We start from the raw sequence: 21,501 nt of genomic DNA on the forward strand, positions 1-21,501 counted from the left end.
TAATCTTGGGCACTAGAGCATGCCCTGAAGAACCATGTCTACACGTTTCTTAAATACCTCCAGGGATGGTGACTCCACCACGTCCATGGGCAGCCCATTCCAATGCTGTATAACCCTGTCAGTAAAGAAATGTTTCCTAATATCCAACCTGAACTTCCCCTGGCGCAACTTGAAGCCGTTACCCCTTGTCCTATCATCTGTAACTTGGGAGAAGAGACCGACCCCCGTCTCTCTACAGCCTCCTTTCAGGTACTTGTACAGAGCGATAAGGTCTCCCCTCAGTCTCCTCTTCCCCAGACTGAACAACCCCAGTTCCCTCAGCCTCTCCTCGTAAGACTTGTGCTCCAGACCCCTCACCAGCTTCGTTGCCCTTCTCTGGACCTGCTCCAGCACCTCAATGTCCCTCTTGTGGTAGGGGGCCCAAAATTGGACACAGTACTCAAGGTGGGGCCTCACCAGTGCCGAGTACAGGGGGACGATCACCTCTGAGGTGAAGTGAAGGAGTTTACATTTCACTTCACAGTGTCAGGTCAGGTGAATCAGAAGCAAACAATGATACATCAGGAAGGAAAATTATTATATCAAGCAGCAGCTTGTGTTTCCAAGATTAGACTTCTTGAGTAAAATTAGGTGTAGAATTTCTTTCATCATTCTAATTAAACTATTCTGCCCTTTTCATTGTCTTAGGTCATTGTTGATGAATGATGGAGAGGTGCCTTGAGTGCTGCTTCCCAAATATAATTAAACGAGATGTTTTTCAGTGGAAGAGATTATACTTTTGCTGAATTTAAAGCAGCTAAAACATAAATAGGGACTACATATACTGAAACTTAAACTATGCACTCACATATATTGGATTAGATGGTTTTGAATCTTTAATTGAATTTTTTTTTTAAATTTGCCTTTCATTTTCTTGAGTTCTTATGCTTAAGATTTAACATGATCACAAAACAAAAGTGACCTTTTACTGCACAAAAAGGGACAGGACAAATAAGAATTTTGTAGTCTGACACATAATGCAGAATCCCAGGTCAACTGTAACTTAAATTAGGAGTCTGCTGTTATGTTTTATCTTGTTTCAGAATATTCGCGCTCACTTATATAATAATCTTTGTTCATTGAATTGACCAGACAGTTCACAATGATGCTGTCTGGAGTGTTACCTGCCTTTTGTACAGAGGGTGTTTGCTCCTCACACAGAAAAACAATGTGAGCTAGACGTGCAGGGGAAGGTGTAATTTTGCAGTGCAGACACCCTAGAGCTCAGTTTGCTAATCAAAACCAGAGAACTCCCCCAGAGCTACAGTCCCTATCAGAGTTAGGCTTTATACAGTTTAGATTAAATCTTGCCCATGAAGCACGTTTAGGAAAGCATATGGGAATGTTAGTTAACAATTTATTACATATACCCTCAAAAGGCAGATTACAGACAGCTCTAGGAATGCTAGGCATTAAATGTTTGCACTCTTGTGTGTTCCTGAGAAAGAGGTAACTGCACATCACTACCTGTAATATTATGTTCCAGGATTGTGTCCAACATTTGTAGTAATTCTTATTATAATGCAAATATACCTTTATCATGTTGCCTTATGTATGAATTGTCTTCTAAACTTTGTCTCAGTGTAACATACATATTATTCACTCTGCGGTTCTAGCGCTATTATGAGCTTACGCTGCAAGTAAGGAATTTATCATCAAATTTTCTTCTGTTCATTTCCATAGAAGACCATGTATGTATGGTAACAATTGTATTTATTGTTTAAAGCAATTTGACCTACTTCTTACTCATTTAAGGGCTCAATGAGACAGTTTACGAACTGAATTTAGAAAGGGGTTGAAACAAGCCTTCACTTATTATATGGCTAATAAATGTAGGGAGAGATTCCTTTTCATAGACAATAGTTTGTCTGCTTGACAGTTTCTTCAAAACATTCCTAATAGCCTTTTCTATTTAAATAACTAAAGTCCATGTCAGATAAAAGTCATTAGAATGAACATTGGTTCTTTTCTTCTGTTAGATTTGTACATTTTTCAATTCCGAGCTTAGACTCTATCTTCCACATCTCACTAACATCTACTTGCGTGTACTTTCTGTTTTGGACTATGCCGTGGATTTGTGTTCCTTGGGTTGTTAATGTATGATCCATGAGTAGATGGAACATGCAGACCTCTGACGTGACACTCTGTGTAAACAGGTTTTTCATGAGCAGTTGAACTGATTTATTTTATTTTCATTTTTTGTATGGAATTTTTTTCTTTTTCTCTATGAACACCACTGGTTACCCCGGTTCCCATTCCCTTTACTGGCTATATACAATTCCCCCTTTGAGGCAATTAATACACAGCTTCAACTAATGCTGATTTGCTCTTTGCTGATTTGGGTCATCTGAATTATGTGGAAAAATGGTGTATCACAGAATTTTGTCTGTTAGTCTCTTTTCTCAACACAACCCAGCCACAAACTTTTAATTAATTCTTTGGGAACCTACTGGAGGGACAGAAGTGGGATAGAATTTTTTTTTTTAAGATTTGACTAATAAAATAATATAAAATGCTGTCACACAGTGTTTTTCATATGGAGTATGTTGGTATTATAGGAAAAAAGAATGGATAGTTATAATTCATTTGACCACAATATCATTGAATATTTGAGAAGTTAGATATTCAAAGAAAGAAAGACGGACGTTATCTAATGTATAAACTTCAATTACAAAATGTGCAAGAATGAAAACTGGCATTGTCAACCAATGACTCTATCTAAATATTCTTCGTATTTGCCAGTAAAAGGGCTTGCTTTCATAGTTCTCATGAAAGTAAACCTTTGGCTTGGGCATAATTTATAAAATGTACAGGCCAAATTATCCTAAAAAATGAGATGGGAAAAATGAGCTACTGTAAAAATATTTTAAAAATACAGCAAAGTTATTTTAAACATTTTTATACCCACTCCATTACCTACAAAAAATCTTCTATTTCCATAACTCTGTTTTCCAGGGTTACTGGAAAAAAAAAAACCTGTGCTGTTTCCAGGGATGCAAAATTGCATAATGATTTTTGTTTTCCTCATCTCAAAAGAAAAAGAGGGAATTTTTGCTTTGAACTTACAAGCTCTATTGTTGTTTTGTACAGCCTTTCTGGGAACTGTATCAGTCCTCTAGAAGGCTGTACGGGTTTGTTTTGCTTTTATAGGTGGTACAATACCAGTAATACAACCAAAACACAGTGTTTTATATCCAGCAATCATTTTTAACTACTACTTTCAACTGCTTTTAACTTTAACTAAATCTCTTTGTTCTGCATTGGTATGTGTCAAGAGACTTTGAGCACAAGCATTTTTTTTACTGTTGTCCATGAATAAATTACTTGCATTGTTTTACCCTGTTGAATAAAACTAAATATAAAGGATAAGTTAAAAAAGAAATAGCAAGAGTGGACCTGTCATTCTGAGAGATTGAACTAGCATTTATTGGAGAATTTATTTTAGGAAATAATTCTGCATTGCTTTTTTCTCTCTATGTTCAGATGGAAGACGTCATAGCCCGCATGCAAGATGAGAAAAATGGGATTCCTATTCGTACAGTCAAAAGTTTTCTTTCCAAGATTCCCAGCGTCTTTTCTGGTAAGAGTCAAAGTGAATTTCATACTGTTTAAAGTTTCAGCTTATGTAAGGGGATGCTCAAATGGAAAACACTTCTGAGTGCTGTGAGAAATTCACAGTCATCTGGTCTGGAGGAGACATTGACTACCCTTTGAATACTTTAATAGCAGAATTTTTTGATGTTTCTTTCACGTTGGAGTGGGCTTACACAGACATGTTTTTGTCCTGCAAATTAAGTGAAGGGAATACTTAATTTACTATAAAAAGTCAATTATTGGAAGATGACAATGCTTATCTTGCAGAGTTTCTGCATTTCAGATCTGTTGTTTAGCCTGTTTTCAAGGCAAGTATGAGTTTAGTGTACAGACCAGTACATGAAAATAAGAACTGCCATAGCAGCAGCACAAAAGGAAAATCATCACTGCAGTCTGCAGCTGATACTGCGTTGTGACTGTAGACATTTATTACAATGTTTATGGCCCGCTTTTGTAGCTGGCTGCCTGCATCCAAGAAGCTAAGACTGAGATGTCTGTGGTGATTAGCAAGACAACTGTAAACTTTATAGCTAATCCAAGTCAATGTTGTCATATGCAGAAAAATCTGTCCATTTATTAATTAACTAGTATAATATATTTATTAATTTATTTAAATAGTTTTATATCAATTTATTCATTTATATATGTGGATATGAATCTTTTTGTGCTATCAGTGTATATGGAGTTCCTTTGAAACAGATGCCATTGTTGAACCTACTTTTTTCATACTCTGGTATGAAATTTTTGTAATGTTGCAATTTTTGTAATGGAAAAGATAATCCATAAATAGAAATTATTTATAGAAGTTAGTACTGTCCAGAAAAGCAAGAAGAATTCTACACTTTAATTTTCAACCTTTGGAATGTTTTTTAATGAATAATTCTGGCACAAAGAAGGAAAGAATCTTAAGAGTGAAGAAAATGTCTTTATGATTTTAGAAACTACTTGTACAAAAACTAGCTTCAGAAGAATGGACCTTTATTTCCCATAAATTAGTACAGCATGGTATCCTATTAAATGACCCATATTAATTGTTTTTCTCTGCCTTACCTTGTATGCTGTAGATTTCAAATTAGACAGACTATGGCTATTTGTGTAGCAGGAGGCATTATTTACCAAAAATGTTTTTTCTTACTGGAATAGACATAATACTTTTAAAGGTTGTGTTAGAATATATATACATTAGTATATAGCAGTCGCTGATACAACAACTTTTATATTGAGGCAGTCACTTTATCAACCGCAAGGGGAAAGAAAAAGCATAGGAGAGTTCATTTCTTTCCTCTTTGCAGATTTTCTCCCTCAAATACCAGGGCAGTAACTTTTGCTACACGTGACTAAAAAACCGACCAGAACAGCACAACCGTAATTTTAGTTCAGTTAGTCTGCTTTCCTGTCAGTTCTCTGTCCTGGATCTAACCTGACTTCTGCAAACCTTTGTGTTGAGAGTTGCAGAATTCCTTTAGTGTTCTAGGAGTTTGTGTGTTATTTGCACAGAGTAGCACCAGGTGGAAGAGTTTGGTCTTGCAATGGGCTGAGCCATCTGGCCTCTTTTCTCTAAAGCACTTAAATGGGTGTTTAAAGTTGTAGGTCCTGAAGAAGCCAGCGGTGGTAGGGCTTCGCTGAATGTCTCAGTGGTTCCCTAGGTCAAGATTAAGTTGTCCCTTTAGATCTTTGCTGTCACCCCTGATCTAAAGCACTGCTTATCTCAGAAAGGACCTCTGTGCTTCTGCTTTGCAGGGCTGCTGTATAGCCAACCTGCCCCTTTCCCCATCTTTCTCCTGTCTTTCCTCTTTCCTTTGCCTCCAGATTCTCTGATGGCTCTGTAGCAAACGTATGTAGCAGACAAATCTCAAAACTCTGTATGTAGCAAACAAATCTCAGTTTGGCCTCAAAACTATTGATTACTAGGAAACATAGGAGTATTGTTGTCTAAGGATCGTAATGATAATCATGAAAAGGTATATAATAACAGTTTATAGTGCTGTTATTACCCACAAAAGCATCCATATGAAAAGGATCAAAACAAGAGCAGATGCTCTCCAGTTAAAAAAATGCATATATATGTCTATATGCCTATATATCTATCTCTCTGTGTGTGTCTATGCATAGAAGCATGTATTATTGCCAGCCATCTGTCCAGGATTATGTCCCATAAAAAAATGGAACTTTTAAATTGCTTTCTTGTGGGGAGAAGCAGAATGGGTAGGTCTACGACAGTTAAGTCATGTTTCTTCAAGAATGAAGAAAAGACCTGTAAAAGCCCTTTAAATGACTCGCAAAAAATTAAAGGATGTCCGTAAATTGTCTGTAGGAATCATCTAACATTTTAATTATGTTTTTATAAATGCAAGAGAAGTATTTTTTATTTTTGTTTACTTTTATTTCATAGTATTGCTTCTAAAAACAGCAAGTGAAAAACTAGTTGAAAGAGCAGTCACTTTTTAATGCAGAATTACTGACCATATCTAATGATGACTACATTGATGTTGATATTCTGTACATTCGTTTTTGTGACCAAACTGCTTGAATTCAAACACACCATTTTTGTTCAATTTCTTTCTTGAAGTCTTTCAAAAATCATTTACTTGTCTATACCTCATTAAATTATGCTTAAAATGAGTTTGTAAGCTATTTGATAAAAAAGACTACAAACCTTTTTATGTGTGCTAATCACTATTCATATTTGTATCTACTTTTTGGAGTGTATCAGATTGACTTTATGCACTGAATTTGTCTGTGGTGTAAATTCACTAGAGATGGTGAATTGCAGATTAATTTGGATAATAGCATTCCAGTCACCTACAAGCAGGAGATAAAATGGATTGTGAAAAAAATTCCAGTCCTTGACTGAGCTCCAGTATATCATATATGCCAAGATAAAAATCTCTGAAAACAAGGGAGTAAAACCAAAGCTGTTAGCGCTTATCTTGGCTCTATACCTCATTCCTTGGTGCTGAGAGAGTTTTCTTACTATTTAGTATTAATGATGTTAATGATCCTCATTTGAGTTCTTTCAATAAAGAACTCCATGTAAAATTATACTTCTTTTTCTGCAAATAACTACGGTGAACAACTTAGTATATTACAAAGTCTTTAACAGAAATGATGGGGCTTATTATACATCGAAACAAACCATTAATGGAGAGGGAAAAGTGCATCCTTGTCTAATTCCACATGGGAGTCAGCATAAAAGAATCAGCGGAAGTACAGCATTGGGACCAGACTACTCTGACTTTTACTCTGACTTACCTGCAACCTGTTGTGCTCACCAGTGAACATCTGTGGTATATTTTAGTATGTCATGACAAGCAAGAATAAATGTCAAACACCCCAGAAGTATTCTTTACTGTAGCTTGTTGGGTCTGATGAGCTAATGGCATTGCACTCAAAGCTTATTTTACACCAGGTCTGCATCATTCATTGTTGCAGAACATATATTTACAGTCTTTGTGATCAGCTTATTTTTTTTTTTTATTTGAGTCAACTGCTACATGTGGCTTTTTCAGCATAATTCTGTACTGACTCATCCTGAGGCTAGCTCACTGCCTTCTGGGGCCATTGTAGCACTATACTGTATGCCTATTATGATTTCAGCCAAAAATTTTTTTTGTAAAAGACCTTAGCCCTTACAGAGTCTTGCTGAATTACCTCATCCAGTTAGTGTTTGTGAGGGTAAGTACAATTAGGTCTTTGAACAGAGAGAACGTACAATGTGCTGTAGCAGATGGTCTTTGTAGTGTTGTTTCACCTCAAGCTGAGTCACCCACAATCTTACTTGCAAGTAGGCTCAGACTGGATGCAACAAATAAATGAATTTGCATGGATAGCTTTGCAGAAAACAGACTAGTATACCTATGTACCATACTACAGTTTTGCTAGATTATATTTTAGATCCCACACTGGTCACTGTTAATGGAAATTCTGATGGAAATTGTTTTATTTAGTCTTGACTGGTTAAGCATGTAAGTAATGCTATGGTGTAAAGCATAATTATTTGAGTAATAGCTTCCTGTCTTTGAGAATGGAATAATCTATTTTTATTATGAACAATATAGTCTCCTTGTGCCCACTCACATTGTAAACCTGAGTGTGAAAATTGCACCAGAGGTTGTGTTTTAAAAATTGCATTGTTCTAAAAGTGTATTCTCTAGCAGAGTCTGAACTCTCTCTGAACTGAACTGATTATACTTTAGGTGAACTGATGTTGAGAGAGGGGTTGAGTCAATTTTTTCAGTAGCTTTAAGCAGAGTTACACATTTGGGCATCTAAACCTGGGCTTGAAGATGACACTGAAGTAGTTTCCTGTGTGGTTCTTGGGAAATTTGACTGTTCAATGCCAAAATTTCTGTTATCCCTGACTATAGATCTAAGTCACTTTCTGTGATTAACGCTGGTGACCAACAGTCATGGGCACTCAGTTTTCAGGAGGCACATATTTAAAAGAGTGGTTGATGGCTGTCTGGGCTGCAGTGATGCAGGACCCCCTGTATGCCAGCAGTGTTGTCGTAATAATGTTATTCATCACATATATATTGTGGCTTTGATTTGAAACTTTAAAGGCTCCAAGGAAAAAAATAGGCAGGAGAGTTTGCTGTTTCTATGTGATTATGCATTTTGATGAACAAAAGAAGGGCTTTCTGTTGTTGTCTCCATGGTTTTAAAATGTTTTGGAGGAGTGAAGAAGATAGTTTATATAGACATCTTGCCAGTCAACAATAATAATTGCATGAAGGTTGTCATGTGCATTCTTTACTAACACTGATTAGAGCATTAGGAATAAAAAGGCGGCAATTTGCCTGGAATATGGTTCTCTATTAGGCCTGGAAATGGATAAAAAAACTTGCTTGAAATGATGAATGTAGGGAGTCTGACATATGAATCATAGGGATTAGAAGGAGCTCTAAAATATCATTTTTATTTTTACTAAGGAGAGATAGCAAATAAATGCCAAAGTTTTACTGTTCACTTTCAAGCAGAAAGGAGGATTCAGAATTTACAGATAAAACACTGTAATAGTTGAGGGTTTGTTTTTAAGGTCTTTGTGGGGTGGGTGGGTGGGCGGGCCGGTCAGTGTTAGTACTGAAAGCTTCATGAGCTAATCATAATGTGGATATTTCATTAAGACAGATGTAGCAATACAGTGGTATCTTATGGCTATTACGGAATATCACTGTGATGCTTTATAGGCCTTTAAAGTGTATAATACTTGGATATGTTTGGTGATTCAAATCTGTGGAGAATGTGCCAATAATGTGGTGTGTAAGGGTGAATGAGGGACACCGCTTAGTGTTTTTATTGAAGGAGCGGGGAAACAATGAGAAATGTAAGTTCAATTAAAGAATACACGCAGAGACAGAATAAAAAGTATTCAAGGAAAGCATGTTCACACTAGTTGTTACTGGTGGTTTCTGATGTAAGGCTCAATAATTTTGGAAAGTAGTCACAGTTTGAACCAACTGAAATAGGAGAAGGAGATCAGTAGAGAGGTGTTTTTTTAACATCTCCTCCTGAGTTAAAGAGAAAATTAAAAGATTCATTTAACTTTCCCAAGAAAATAAGAATCTATGCAAAGTCTTTTGTTTTTTTTTCTCATTCTTGGATGTGAAACTGATACTGTGCCTTTTCCATACAGACGTTACATTTTCCCATTATTTTTTAGAAAGATTATTGCGTCATATGCCATTTTTATTCATTGTTTTTCCTGATCTCAGAAAATGCTTATTTCTCTTCTGCCTAGGAAATTGTTAAGATAATGAGATGTTGCACTTTAATGATTTTATGAATACATTTGCTAATCAATTACCAGTCTTTATTTAAGCACTAGTAGTAGTATGCTTGGTAAAAAGAGAGAATTTATATGCTTAAACATAAAAAAATCCTTCTGAAAAGCAGACCGGCGGTCTCAGTAGCCTGGTCAGATGTAGTGAGAGATCCAAGGAAAGCAGTGTCATAGTAGCTCATCTCATCCACAAATCAGAGGTGGGTGAGCCCAAGGAATGACTCACAGGAGCTACCTGCAACAACAGTATTGCTTGTTATATAGAGGCAGGCAGCAAAAAATAGAGTGGTACAGTGGGAATTGGATGACTCAGGGGACTAATAACAAGAGAGAGAGTGTTTCATCTGTCATTAGTTTTGATCTTTCCCAGCTGAGTAATGAGTTGTTAGCATCTGATCACTTTTCAGTGCTGCATGTGAAACGAGTTGACAGGTTTATCCACTTCAGTACTGGAGATGACCTACCTGAGGTACAAGATAAAAGAGAAATCTCTACTACTTGGATTGACAGAAAAAAAACCACAAAAGCATAACACCTCAATCATCTGGTACCTTTTTGGCAAAGTAATGTTGCATTGTCAGTAAAGAAAAGGATTTAGGAATTTCCAGTTTGGATATCTTTTCCAGAATAAATTAACTATGTGGGAGAAATTGGGATCCCTGTTTCCCAAACCTCTAATTTTCTGGATGTTTGTTTTTTTTTTTTTTTTCCTCCTGTTTAGTGTCTCCAGCACTGGGCTGATGACGTGTTCCTGTTTTCATGTTCTCTCCATTCCTTCATCCCCTTTTTCTCGTATTTTCCTACAGGTGTAATTTAATGGTAGAATCATTGCTGGTTTCTTTATGCCAAATCAGCCTCTTGTTATTTGCAAACAGAGCCTTCGGTGTTAAAGTGCAAGCTCACTGCCTTGATGGGGTTCCAGTCTTAGTAAAATGCTTTGATGAAAAGATCTCTGTCAGTACATGAAGGGCAGAAGCTGGCTCATTCCCTCCCTCTGCCCATTCAGAAGGGCAAATAGGAGCAGGCAAGTTGCCATCTTTACAATTTCCCTTTTCAAAGCAGAACTTTTGAGAATACGAAGTTAATAATCCTCTATCCCCAAATGAATAGTTCATTTGAAGTTAAATCACCAATCTCTCTTGTGTGTCGTTTCCATTCATCTCTTTGTCAGAGTGTCTGATTTGCATTCAAATGTTCATGATCTTTTGGGAGTGGATATTTTTAAGGAGAACGCTGGGTCTCTTATTTATTGATACCATGTTAATGATTTTTAGAGTCATGAGTAGAACGGATTGACTAAGTGGTGCCATAAGGTTGGACATACAGTCATTTTAAAGTGGTGAGATAATTAGCTGATGAATGGCCAGTGCGTTGTATGCTTTACCATTTCAGAAAACCAAGATGGATATTTGAGTACCATCTGCATACCTTCACCTCCTCTTTCTGTTTGTTTGCCTGTCTGTCTTGGCTGCATCACTGGAATTCTAACTATGGCCAGACAGGGTGCTGTTGTTGGCTGCTTAAAACTTGACAGAACTTTTGTATTTTATGGAAAATCAGCTTTGTGTCAGTGTTGCAGTCGTGAAGCTGAGAATGGACATGTGACAAGCTGTGGTGGGCTGGGATCAAATAAGAGCTGAATGCTCTTATTCACTTGAAATGAAACGTGAATGAAAGAAATGAGGAACTGTTTCTAATAACTTTAGTGCTCCAAGATGATTATGCTCTCCATTTTCATTTTAAGGGATGTGTTAATATCAGACCTTTAATAAATCACTGTCAGAATTAAAAGCTTTTCAAAATGTGGAAGTATATTCATTGGTTATTTTAAAGAGAACGACAAATTCTCATTTAAAAGTTACCGCTTCCTCCTAACCAACAAACAACAAGAAACTGTATTCATATGTTCACCTTTCAGTTTAGTGGTGATTGCCATGGGGAGCATTAGTAAAAAAAAAAGAAAATACAGTGAAGAAAGTCTGAGGCAATTTTCCAAAATTGTTCTAGGAAACTGAAATATACTGAAAATCCATTGAAAAGTCTTTTAAAGTAATCTGTGTGCAAAACACTCATCATAAATGTCAGTTCCCTTAAAATCAGTAGATATGAAAAGCTTATTTTCACAGACATTTGCAAAAGAAATAGAAGTCATGCATTGATGGGCAAAAAAAATCTTAATAATTGTTCTCTTGTTGTGAGATGGGAGATTGCTCGGAACATTCATCTTATTTGTTGTTCATCCTCATGAAGTGCACAGTTTGAATTAGATGATCCCCAGTTTCCCAAATGCTGTGTAAGGTCTTAGAGCTCAGCATGTTTCCAGAGAAATAGCTCTGGGGCTTGTTTATCGTAGGTACAGATTGGTTCTTAACTTTTCCTACTACGTTGTTTTGTCATGAAAATTCACCCCTCCTTTTCCTACACCTTTTTCTTCCTCCTTGCGTGTAAGATTTTGCCAGTGTTTTCAGTGGAATGGGATCATGTCTTTGAAGTGTGAACACTTTTAAGAAGAGTACAGGAGAACCTGCTTCCTTCACTATGGCCAAAAATTTACCTCGTTTGCCACCCTTGACACCCGGTCTCTGGACACTGGACACATAACATTCATAGAAAATGTGGAGTGAAAAGGGAGCCCCGAATCAGCTTCACATCAACCTGAAATTGGCAGGAATTCTGCAATCTATCACAGCTTCATTTCAGGTAGTTTGCCCTGGTTGTTGGGGTTTTTTTGGGGTTTTTTGGCATCACACCTGTTAATAATTTTGTTTTGTTATGCTGTTTTTATATCAGCAGCAATGAGTAGCACTTACAGAAAACAGAGAAAATAACGCCCTCCAACATACACACACACACATAGCATGCATATTTATGCCATATATATTTGCCCATGGAGGCAGTGCATAATATATCAGCTTAAAAAAGCCTGAACTTTTAAGCTCATATAAGCAGCATCTGTCATAGTAATTAATAACATAGGTTCACTGAAATCTATGATGTGAATTACATCAAAGCCTTGTAGGAAGATAAGACTAGAGTATGTCTAAGAAGGAGCCACTGTACAGAAATATATTCAGAGATCCTATGAAAATGGGTTTCCTTCTTAGCTGTCCCTTTGAAATCTCTTAGAAAGAAGTACTATTGATGTTGCATAGCAATGATTAGAACCAGTGAAATAAAGACCAGTAAGAATTTTCCTTACATCTGTATTTTAAGCGATTGTTTTAATTAGGAAGTGGACCAAAGTATACTACTTGACTTCATCAGTTTATGAGGTAATTCTGTGACAGCAAAGGTGTTTGTTTAAGTCACATTGGATCTTTTTTCACAGAGCAATTCAAGGTACACAGAAGAGAAGTGTTTTCTGACAAGAAAGAGTTGCTACTGTGTTTGCTGTCACTGATTTCTGAGACAGGAGGGAAATTTGCTCCTCATGTTAAGAATGAGGAAAGGAAGTGTATAACTGAAGCCAAATGAAGTCCCAGCATGAAGTCCTTGTTGAGTGTTAGTAGTGATCTTATCACAATGTGAAATCTGTTTCACGATATGCTTGATAAATAGTCTTTGGAAACTATCCCAGAAACGAACATCCACTTAAAGATGAAAAGAAAAGAAACCCAGTCTGGTTCCTCTAAGGTCAGAACCCTTAAGTCCAAAAAGTATCTGTTGTCTTGCCAAAAATCAAAACTTTGCAATAGTACCTAGGATTTGTAAGTGTGATTTTGTATGAGCGTAATGTAATTGTAAAGCTGGGAATATATGTTAGTAGGTTTAGGTCTTGAATATGTGGTCAATTAGAATGAAACAAAATAGGTACAGAAAATATCTGTGTACAAGGCTTTAGTTAGGCAGCTACTAGTATTTTATAAATAGACTCAATAGATATTAATACAGTTACATTGCAGAGTATGCATTGAAAAATATCCTACTTTTTAATTTATGTGGCATATAACGAAAACATCCCTGTTTCATCAACACTGTTTTCAGCACAAATTCGGCACACAGCCCCATACTAGCTACTGTGAAGAAAATGAACTCTATCCCAGCCAAAACCAGCACAACACTATATAATAACAAATGTCACTGTAACATCAGGGTTTTCTGTGTTAGTGGGATGTCGTTTGATGACCCCCACCCTCACTGCAAGGAAGTTGCACTCAGACTAACTTTACTGGGAGCTGGTGTGCGTCTGGATTGTCTGGAACTTTTTTCCTCAGCAGTTGCCTGGACCTATCTGAGTGTTCGTTTCACCTTGGACATGTTTATTGAAGTGACTGATCATGAAACAGAATGAGCAGTCCATTTTATCTGTGGAATGTATCTGCATGCATGAAATTTGTATTTGTCAAGGATGCTGGGTATTGGTGATGGTAAGAGAAGAAGAATAGCAAGTTCTGAGTTTTCTTTTAATTTCTTGGTTGTTCCTGCACGTTGGGAGGAAACATTTTCACTATCTGAAAAACAACAAAAAAGTTATTAAGGATTCCTTCTTTTTCTTCTGGCAAGACAACTCATACCACAAGAATTTGAGATACGAGAAACATTTTCCTCCTGACTTAGGACAAGAAGCTAAATTCTTAGCTTTCGATGAAACAAAACTGTCAGGGTTTAATAAAAATAAATAAATAAAAATTCCAGAGGAGAATGAAAAATAGGTTTCCTTTTGGAAAACATTGAAAATGGGACACTTAAGGCTCTTTAAAAATTTCAGATTTTCCAAAAAGCCCACCTCTTTGACATTGAAAATGTCCTGAAGAAGTTCTAATATTATTTCCTGCTAGCTGTGTTCCTGTCAAAAAGTAAGATAAATTAAATTAGAAAGTCACCCACACAGGAAGTAAAGGTAGTTCTATGCAGCTTATTGTGATTGGCAATCTATCACTATGAAAATAAATGAACCATAGAGACTAATTAATTTTCAACAATTATCAAAAGAATTTTAAATGGAATAGTAGGATCAAGAAAAATATGTTAACAGGAAATAAGAGCGTTCAAATGTGTGGTGAGTGTTACTTACACCCTGCTGCATGCATTTGGCAGACCCTATTGTAGGATGCTCCTGAGCTTCACGATAAAGGTCAGAAATTGAGTTTATTGTTTAAAAATCATTTTTCCAGTCTTTTCAGTTGGAGAGTGAGCCTTGATGTTACAAAAGAAGCATATAGGCCAGCAGGAGTTACTCTGTTTTCCATGATGCCAACCCCACAGAATCAGCAGTCCCTGAGGCTGGAGGATGTTGGCTGCTTTTGAAGGCACAAAGCCCAGAATTCCTGCTGTGCACCTTACCATTTTGCTTCCCATACAGTATCCGTCTCTTTTTGCCACAGGGATGGAAGATCTCGATGGGGATACTGTTGGTTTACTTGTTTCCCCTGATATGGAAGATCACTGGAGTACATGCTGCTTCCCTGCATGTACTTGCTCCGCAGAGCAAGGGTGTGAACCGCAGTAGGAAATGGGCAGAACTGTAGCAGCAGGTGCTGGGAAGTCAGAAGGTGTAACCTGTTGAGTTTGCTTGTCTGAGGAACAGAGCAGAAACCCAGGACTCTTCAGGAATCCAGGTAGATGGCACAAAGAAATTACGTACAAGGTCTTACCTTCTTGGCAGGAAGGACACAGACATTGCCAAGATTTGAGTAGTGGAGTCAAACTAATTGCAAAGCGTGTAGAATACTAAAAAAAACATCCAAAAGATAAAAGGCTATTAGTATTAGCCTTCCTTCCCCATACACACATTTAGTAGGATAATATTTTTTATTATAAGCCCTGGTAGTGCTTGAGAGTAGGGGCAGGCAAGTGGGACTGATGGGTATTTGATGAGTGTTTCAATGTTAGAATAATGTAATGTCTATGAAGGGTTTGAGTTGTTGCTAAGAATTTGGTTCCATTATATCATATGGAAAACACCAGGCATGGGGTATTTGCAGCAGACAATTCAACTACCTCAGCCCTTCCTGAAATATTTGCATTTTGAAGGATTTTGACAAAGTACTTTGAAAATAAAAAAGGTGATCTTAAAATAGAATAAATATTTTTTTATAGACTTACAGAAGGTTCTGTAACCCTTTGCACTACAATAGCTATATATGTAGCTTTGATATACAAACACCAGCAATGTATATGCATTTCAAGCATTTCAATATACCCCTTTGGATCTCAATTTAGCCATCAATGCATGCAAATATTCCTTTTATGCATTAAATTGTCACAAATTGCATGGGAGATAGCCATTTAAAGCTGCTGCACGGCTTTCTAACTGGGGTACTGAATATGTAACAGGGTTGTGGAAAATGCTGAGAAGCTTTTATAGTAAACTGTGAGATAGCTAGACTGTGGAAATACTTAATTGACCTATAGACTTCTGTAGACTCTTTCCCTGTTTGTTAAGATTGTCTTCTTGTAAGTTTTGGACTTACTAATTATGGAAAGAAAGGCCTGCAGATCTTAAAAAAATAAGTATATAGTAAAATGCCCAGTTGTTGCCTGAACTACGTTATTTCTAGAACAGGGAATATTTTATGAATAGAGAAAAGGCACTGTGCCAAACCTGCCCGTTAATGATTTGTTTAGATAAATTCCACCTTCTGCTTTTCTTCCCACCCCTCTCCTGATTTTTCTAAGTGCTTTCATCAGTAATAATTTCAAGTTGAATTCTCCTTGCTTCCATACTCTTCAGAGAAAAAAGAACTTCTTTGTTCTCTATTCACTTGTTTTCTGAGTAGTAATATTTTTGTGTTCCTACTATCTGAATTCCAGAAGTGGGTGTTTTTAAACAATTTTATCAAGTCCTTTCATACTTATAAAGGCATCTATTCAATAGAACAAATCAGAATTCTGTCTTAATGAAAGGTGGAGGTGGAGTGACTCATCTCTTTTGTTTTTATGCCTGGGGTCAAATACAGATTTACAGAAATACTTAGGCCTTGCATGTTGCCTACATCTTTTCAGGCTGTTGATATATCATCTAAAAAATTTATCATGAGTTCTAAAATGACAATGGCCAGTGTTTGCAGATGGACGCCAGCTGCTCTGCTTGTGCTGTGGGTCGGTTGCTCTGGACTGGAAGGCAGTAAAAATATGGTTGTGTTACAAAGAACATCATGTTGTTCAAGCAGGATTTAGGAGGCTTATCTTAATTTTGTGTCATGGTTACATGGAACTTCTGGCAGGCACAATGTCCCAAAACTTTGGACCATTTAAAGGCCACTAATTGAGTCTATTGTTCCAGAAAATGCATGGAAAATTGGACATGGAGCAATTCACTCCTCTAGGACAGTTGCTGAAAGCAAATAGGAGAATGCAGCTTGTCTCACGTTTTTTCGTAGGTCCTAAAAATACATTTATTCATGTTTAAAAAGAAAAAAAACCACCCAAAAAAGTGGGATGCCCTTCTTTCTCTGTGCTTTAGTCATAGATCTTTTCTCCTTCGGGCAGCCATGCAAGGGACAGGGAAGGCAGCTTCAGCAAACAGTGCTATACTGTTGAACTACTGAGCAGGTACCATTCAGCAGAGGTGGTCCTGGCCAGCAGGAAGGTAATGTATGCATGACTTGGATGGTCTAATATATTGTTTACTTTAATGTGATGTAGCTGAGATTTAGGACACTGCTTATAAATTACGTCTGCAATGAATTAAATGACCCCTGTAAATTAGTCTAAATTAGTAAAACTCTCCTCCTTTTATTCTGAGAGATGACGTACCATGTTTAATCCAACCAGTCACCTAATTCGTTTTGAAATTAGTCTGATATAACTGCACTTTTTTGATGATGCTTAAGCCTGTTATTTCTAATCATTAATGATGCTGTGTAAAATAAAAGTAAAATTAAAAAAAAAAAAGCATCTGAAGAGCTTTATACAGAGACAGCTGTATTGAAATGGAATTGTTAGGCAGAAGAAAACCTTATAGGGCAGTTGATGAGCTATGAAACGCATGCTATGGAATCAGACTAGGGGTATAGCATTTTCAGAGAGATTCTAAAACTGAGAATGAAATTAACATCAAATACCTTTTGAAAATGTATTTTAGTAGAGATAAGATAAATTGATAGAGTAATAAATTTAAGCTAGCATGCTAACAGGAAAGTCCCAACTGAGAAACAGAGGACCATCTCCATTTTAGGAAGGGGAAAGGGACTTGTGAGCTCTCAGTTACAGGGAGGTTTTGCAACAGACAGTGAGTTGGGAAGATGGAAGGCAGAATTCAAGGTTTTTAATGAGAGGAGGAAAAGCGTTACTGGGCACTACTAGTTTAAAGGTTCCAAATTGCTTGAAGATATTCGCTTTATGATCAAAGGTATTGCATGTTTTGGAAACAATATCTGTTTGGATTATTTGGGAGCAGTAATTATTTATTTAGGAATCAGAAAATAGGAAAAGCCTTGCTCAAAGAACGTAAATTATTTAATGTAGAATCAGTGATGACTTCTTGTGGAGGAAGCAGAATTTTGTAGGAAAAGAGTGTCTTGACTTCTCAGTAATGTGAGTTTTGAAGGGCTTTGATGTTCTAAATTAGGCTATTTGAATTATGGCTACCTGGGATGAGGTCTGTGTCTATACTTTGTCTTCATTCTCAGTGGTAAGCTTACTAGATTGTAAGACTGACCTATCTCCTTAAATTGCTTTGGAAAAGAATGCAACACATGCATACTGTTATCCATTTACACTCCTACTTGTGTTTTTAAATGTAATATTCTAATTAATTTCGACTGAAAAGTCACTGCTTGATAGCTGAAAAGTTTTAAAATGAAAAGTTCCTTCCAATTTTATTTTTTTAAAGGAGAACAGAAAGCAAAATAAATATTGAAGTGAGAGAGTGAAATAGCTATTTAGTCCTATATATAATACTTCTATGTTCAATCAAATAATAAGTTTTCTTCTCAGAAACAGCCCCCAGTTAAAGGGGTTTGTGTCATATATTCTTGGATCCTTCATTGTAAAAGATGAGATAAAATCTACAATGTTTATGGAATGATCTTCTGGCACACCTCTATAGCCTGGCTATTTGGTCCACATCATCAAACTTAGATCAAACAACAATATTTGCTGAATCTCTGTGCTCAGTTTATAACCAGTCAAGCTAAGATAGAAACTGTCTGTACTATCTGTATTTGAAAATAGACTCCTGATGTGAAAGTAGATGGAATAAGAGAAAGCTAGGAATAAGAGGAATAATAATTCCAACCTAGACAATTACATGATTCTAAAAAAAATACCATGTAATGAATGATAATTTATGATCTTCTATACAAGACACCAGGTACAGATACAAATAATTATTTGTTTTAAAAATTGAAATGTCATTTGTGGTTTAGCAAGTGAATCACTGAATTTATATGCTATTTTTTATAATGAGCTATCCAAACAGGACCTTTAATTTACAAATAAATAGCAAACAGAAAGGAAAAGGGAGAGCGCACAGATCACAAGCAAGAGTTCTTAAGTTTTGCATTACCTACAGCAAGCATATAAACAGGTGGAATATGTAGCAAAAAGAAAAAATGAATATATTAATTGTAATATTTGAAGTAGATGTCCTCAGTCAGCTGAAACTCTTCTCAAATCAACGTTTCTGTCAAATAAAAAGGAGATTATAGCCCTGTGTCTCAGATCTAATAAAGATTTGGATCAGTATTGGAAACGTTGTTGGAGTTATCTTTTCTATTATTTTAGGAAGGAAAAAGTTCTTGCTGATGTAATTTAAAAAATAAAATATCCTTTTCATCTGTGATTAGTATTGACTTGGAAAGAAAGCAGCAGAAACAGAGAAATCCTAAATAAAAAATTCTGCCTTAAATAAAAAGGTTTTTTTTATTCACTGGGCATTGGTATTTCCAATACTCAATTTTTCTCCTGCAAAATGAACACTGCAATTATAGGACTAAAAGAAGGATTAGATTAATTTGGAAGATTTTTATACACAAAAAATACTTAAATACCTTTTACAGGAAGAAAAACTTTAGTAAAATCCATACAGATTTAACTAGATCTTTCTTTACTCAGAATCTAACTAAATCACTGAACTAAATATATACCTTGTTGCCGATATATGAACTGTGTGTCTCAGCAGCTATGAAAAACAAATCTAGTTTTTATGATTATGGGTAAACAGTCTGAAACTATTAATTGACTGCAAATGAGACAGTACACTTAGAGATAACCAAGAAAAAAGCCACCTGCCCCTGTTGTCAGGTGAGGCTCTGTGCTGCTACAGTGCTCATGGAGATGGAAGTCCTGTGCCTTCTCCTGCCACTGCCAGGAACGAGGTGGCCCACAGGCAGGTACTTAGTGGAGCTGCCACCTGCTGACCTGCAGAGCTTGAGATCCCCAAACTACTCCCATCCAGTGCTGCACTGTGTGCCCTTGTATCAAAGGCTTCCTCTGTGTCTCTGTTAATTGTGTCTGGAAGCTAACAAAATGTGGGTGCCCTCTTTAGGATCTGGAGTTTTGCCTTGGGTTTCTAAAGGTGTTTTTTCTTTATCTGCAAGTTTCCTCTCTATAGTTTCTGGTTGAGGGTGTTTATTAACAGTGTCAAGCCCAGCATCATAGGGCACAAATTGTCCTTTGGTGATCATACATAGCTGCAAAATAAGCCTTTTTTCACAAGCCACGTTCTGTATAATACAGCAGTATTTAACCCTTTGAGAAATGGAAAAGGTGTGGTAGGAATTGAAGTAGACTGAAAGAGTGATCAGTGGTGTATACATGCTATGTTTTTCTTGTGACCTTTGTATCTGGCAGATGCTTCAACAGAAAGCCTGAAGTTAAGCTCTCTTCATTGTTCAAGTGTTCAGTTTGTATTTCCTCTCACCTGCTTAAGTAACACTGCAAAAAGAAAAACCCAGCAAAACAGTGCACCAAAGCTAACTCTTGCACAAAGTCAAATCACAATTTTATGGATTAGGACAGTATTTGACATCAGTTTATTTAATAATTAATATAGAAAATAAGGACTAGTGGTTGCAGACTAGTCAGGTCTCTTTTATCAAAACAGGCTCTATTTTGAATCAAAATAAGTCAAACATTACTACTCAAAATGCTACCTTAAGAAAACAAACCAAGAAATGTACATTTTAGAAAAAGTGATACAATTAAGCAGTGAGACAAAAGAAAACGTGTTAGTGTGAGATTATATATAGCTCAAGGGCATTGTTACCTAGGAAGCATGCTGTCTTGCAATACCAAAACCTTTGGAGAGTCTTATTGTGGTTTATAAAATGGCAACCTGCATAGAGAGAAGAATAAAGAATTAGCTACATGAGAGAGCTACAAGCAGCCCTTGGCTGAAGCGTTTAAGACAGCACCTATTAACAACAAAGTACTAAATTTATAAGAAGAAAACGAGTTACGGCAGAACAGAACTTCAAATGAGTGCTATGTAATATGAATATATATTCATTTGCAACACATGCAAACTCTAGAATGGTATGTAAACAATATTTAAGAAAAATGTCTTTTAAGTTGCCTTAGCGAATAATGTCATTTAGCAAAAATGATATCAATATATAGGTTGTCATGAGAAATATCATTGCTTCATGCTTTGTAGCACAAATGGGCAAATTTACTTGCAAATGCTTTTGAGCTACTATTTGAAAGGAAGGCAGCCTAACAGGCTTCTTAAAATCTCTTTAAGGAAGACATAGGATAAAATGTGATGAACAAAAACCAAACAGAATGCTAAGATTAATAAAAAATGCACCAAACCCCATTTATCTTATGCCTAGCCACCAACACAAATGATATCGAGTTTTCACATGGTATACAACCAAGAACAAGCCTGATATGCTTAGAAACCCTGCCTAAATTCAGCACGTTGGACACTGACCTTTATCTGTACATTTCCTGTATCTTGCATGGCTTTTATAAATAAATAGTCTGAGGCTGATTCATTATTTAAAAAGAACTTGAAATAGCTAGTCCAGCACTTTAAAATTCAGTAATTTATTAAGACTAAATCTTGACCACTTGAAGTGATGTGAAAATTTTCCTATCATTCTTTAATTACATGTGTTTAATATTTTGAATATATTGCACCTATTGTAAATGCACTCTCCCTTACTTCCCTATCACCGTCCCCCCCCAACCCCCCC

At 36.4% G+C, this 21,501-nt stretch overlaps 1 protein-coding gene across 1 annotated transcript in view; it reads left to right on the forward strand.

Annotated features, from left to right (window-relative positions):
* Window positions 1-21,501, forward strand: part of RGS7 (regulator of G-protein signaling 7) — a 242,183-nt gene that overhangs the window by 103,381 nt on the left and 117,301 nt on the right. The window contains exon 3 of the mRNA XM_014950922.1: window positions 3,523-3,619. Within this exon, the coding sequence (XP_014806408.1) occupies window positions 3,523-3,619 (97 nt within the window). The remainder of the gene's footprint in view (window positions 1-3,522; window positions 3,620-21,501) is intronic.

The sequence above is a fragment of the Calidris pugnax genome, unplaced genomic scaffold (assembly GCF_001431845.1).
Source record: "Calidris pugnax isolate Ruff unplaced genomic scaffold, ASM143184v1 scaffold24, whole genome shotgun sequence".
In the NCBI taxonomy this organism is placed as follows: Eukaryota; Metazoa; Chordata; class Aves; order Charadriiformes; family Scolopacidae; genus Calidris; species Calidris pugnax.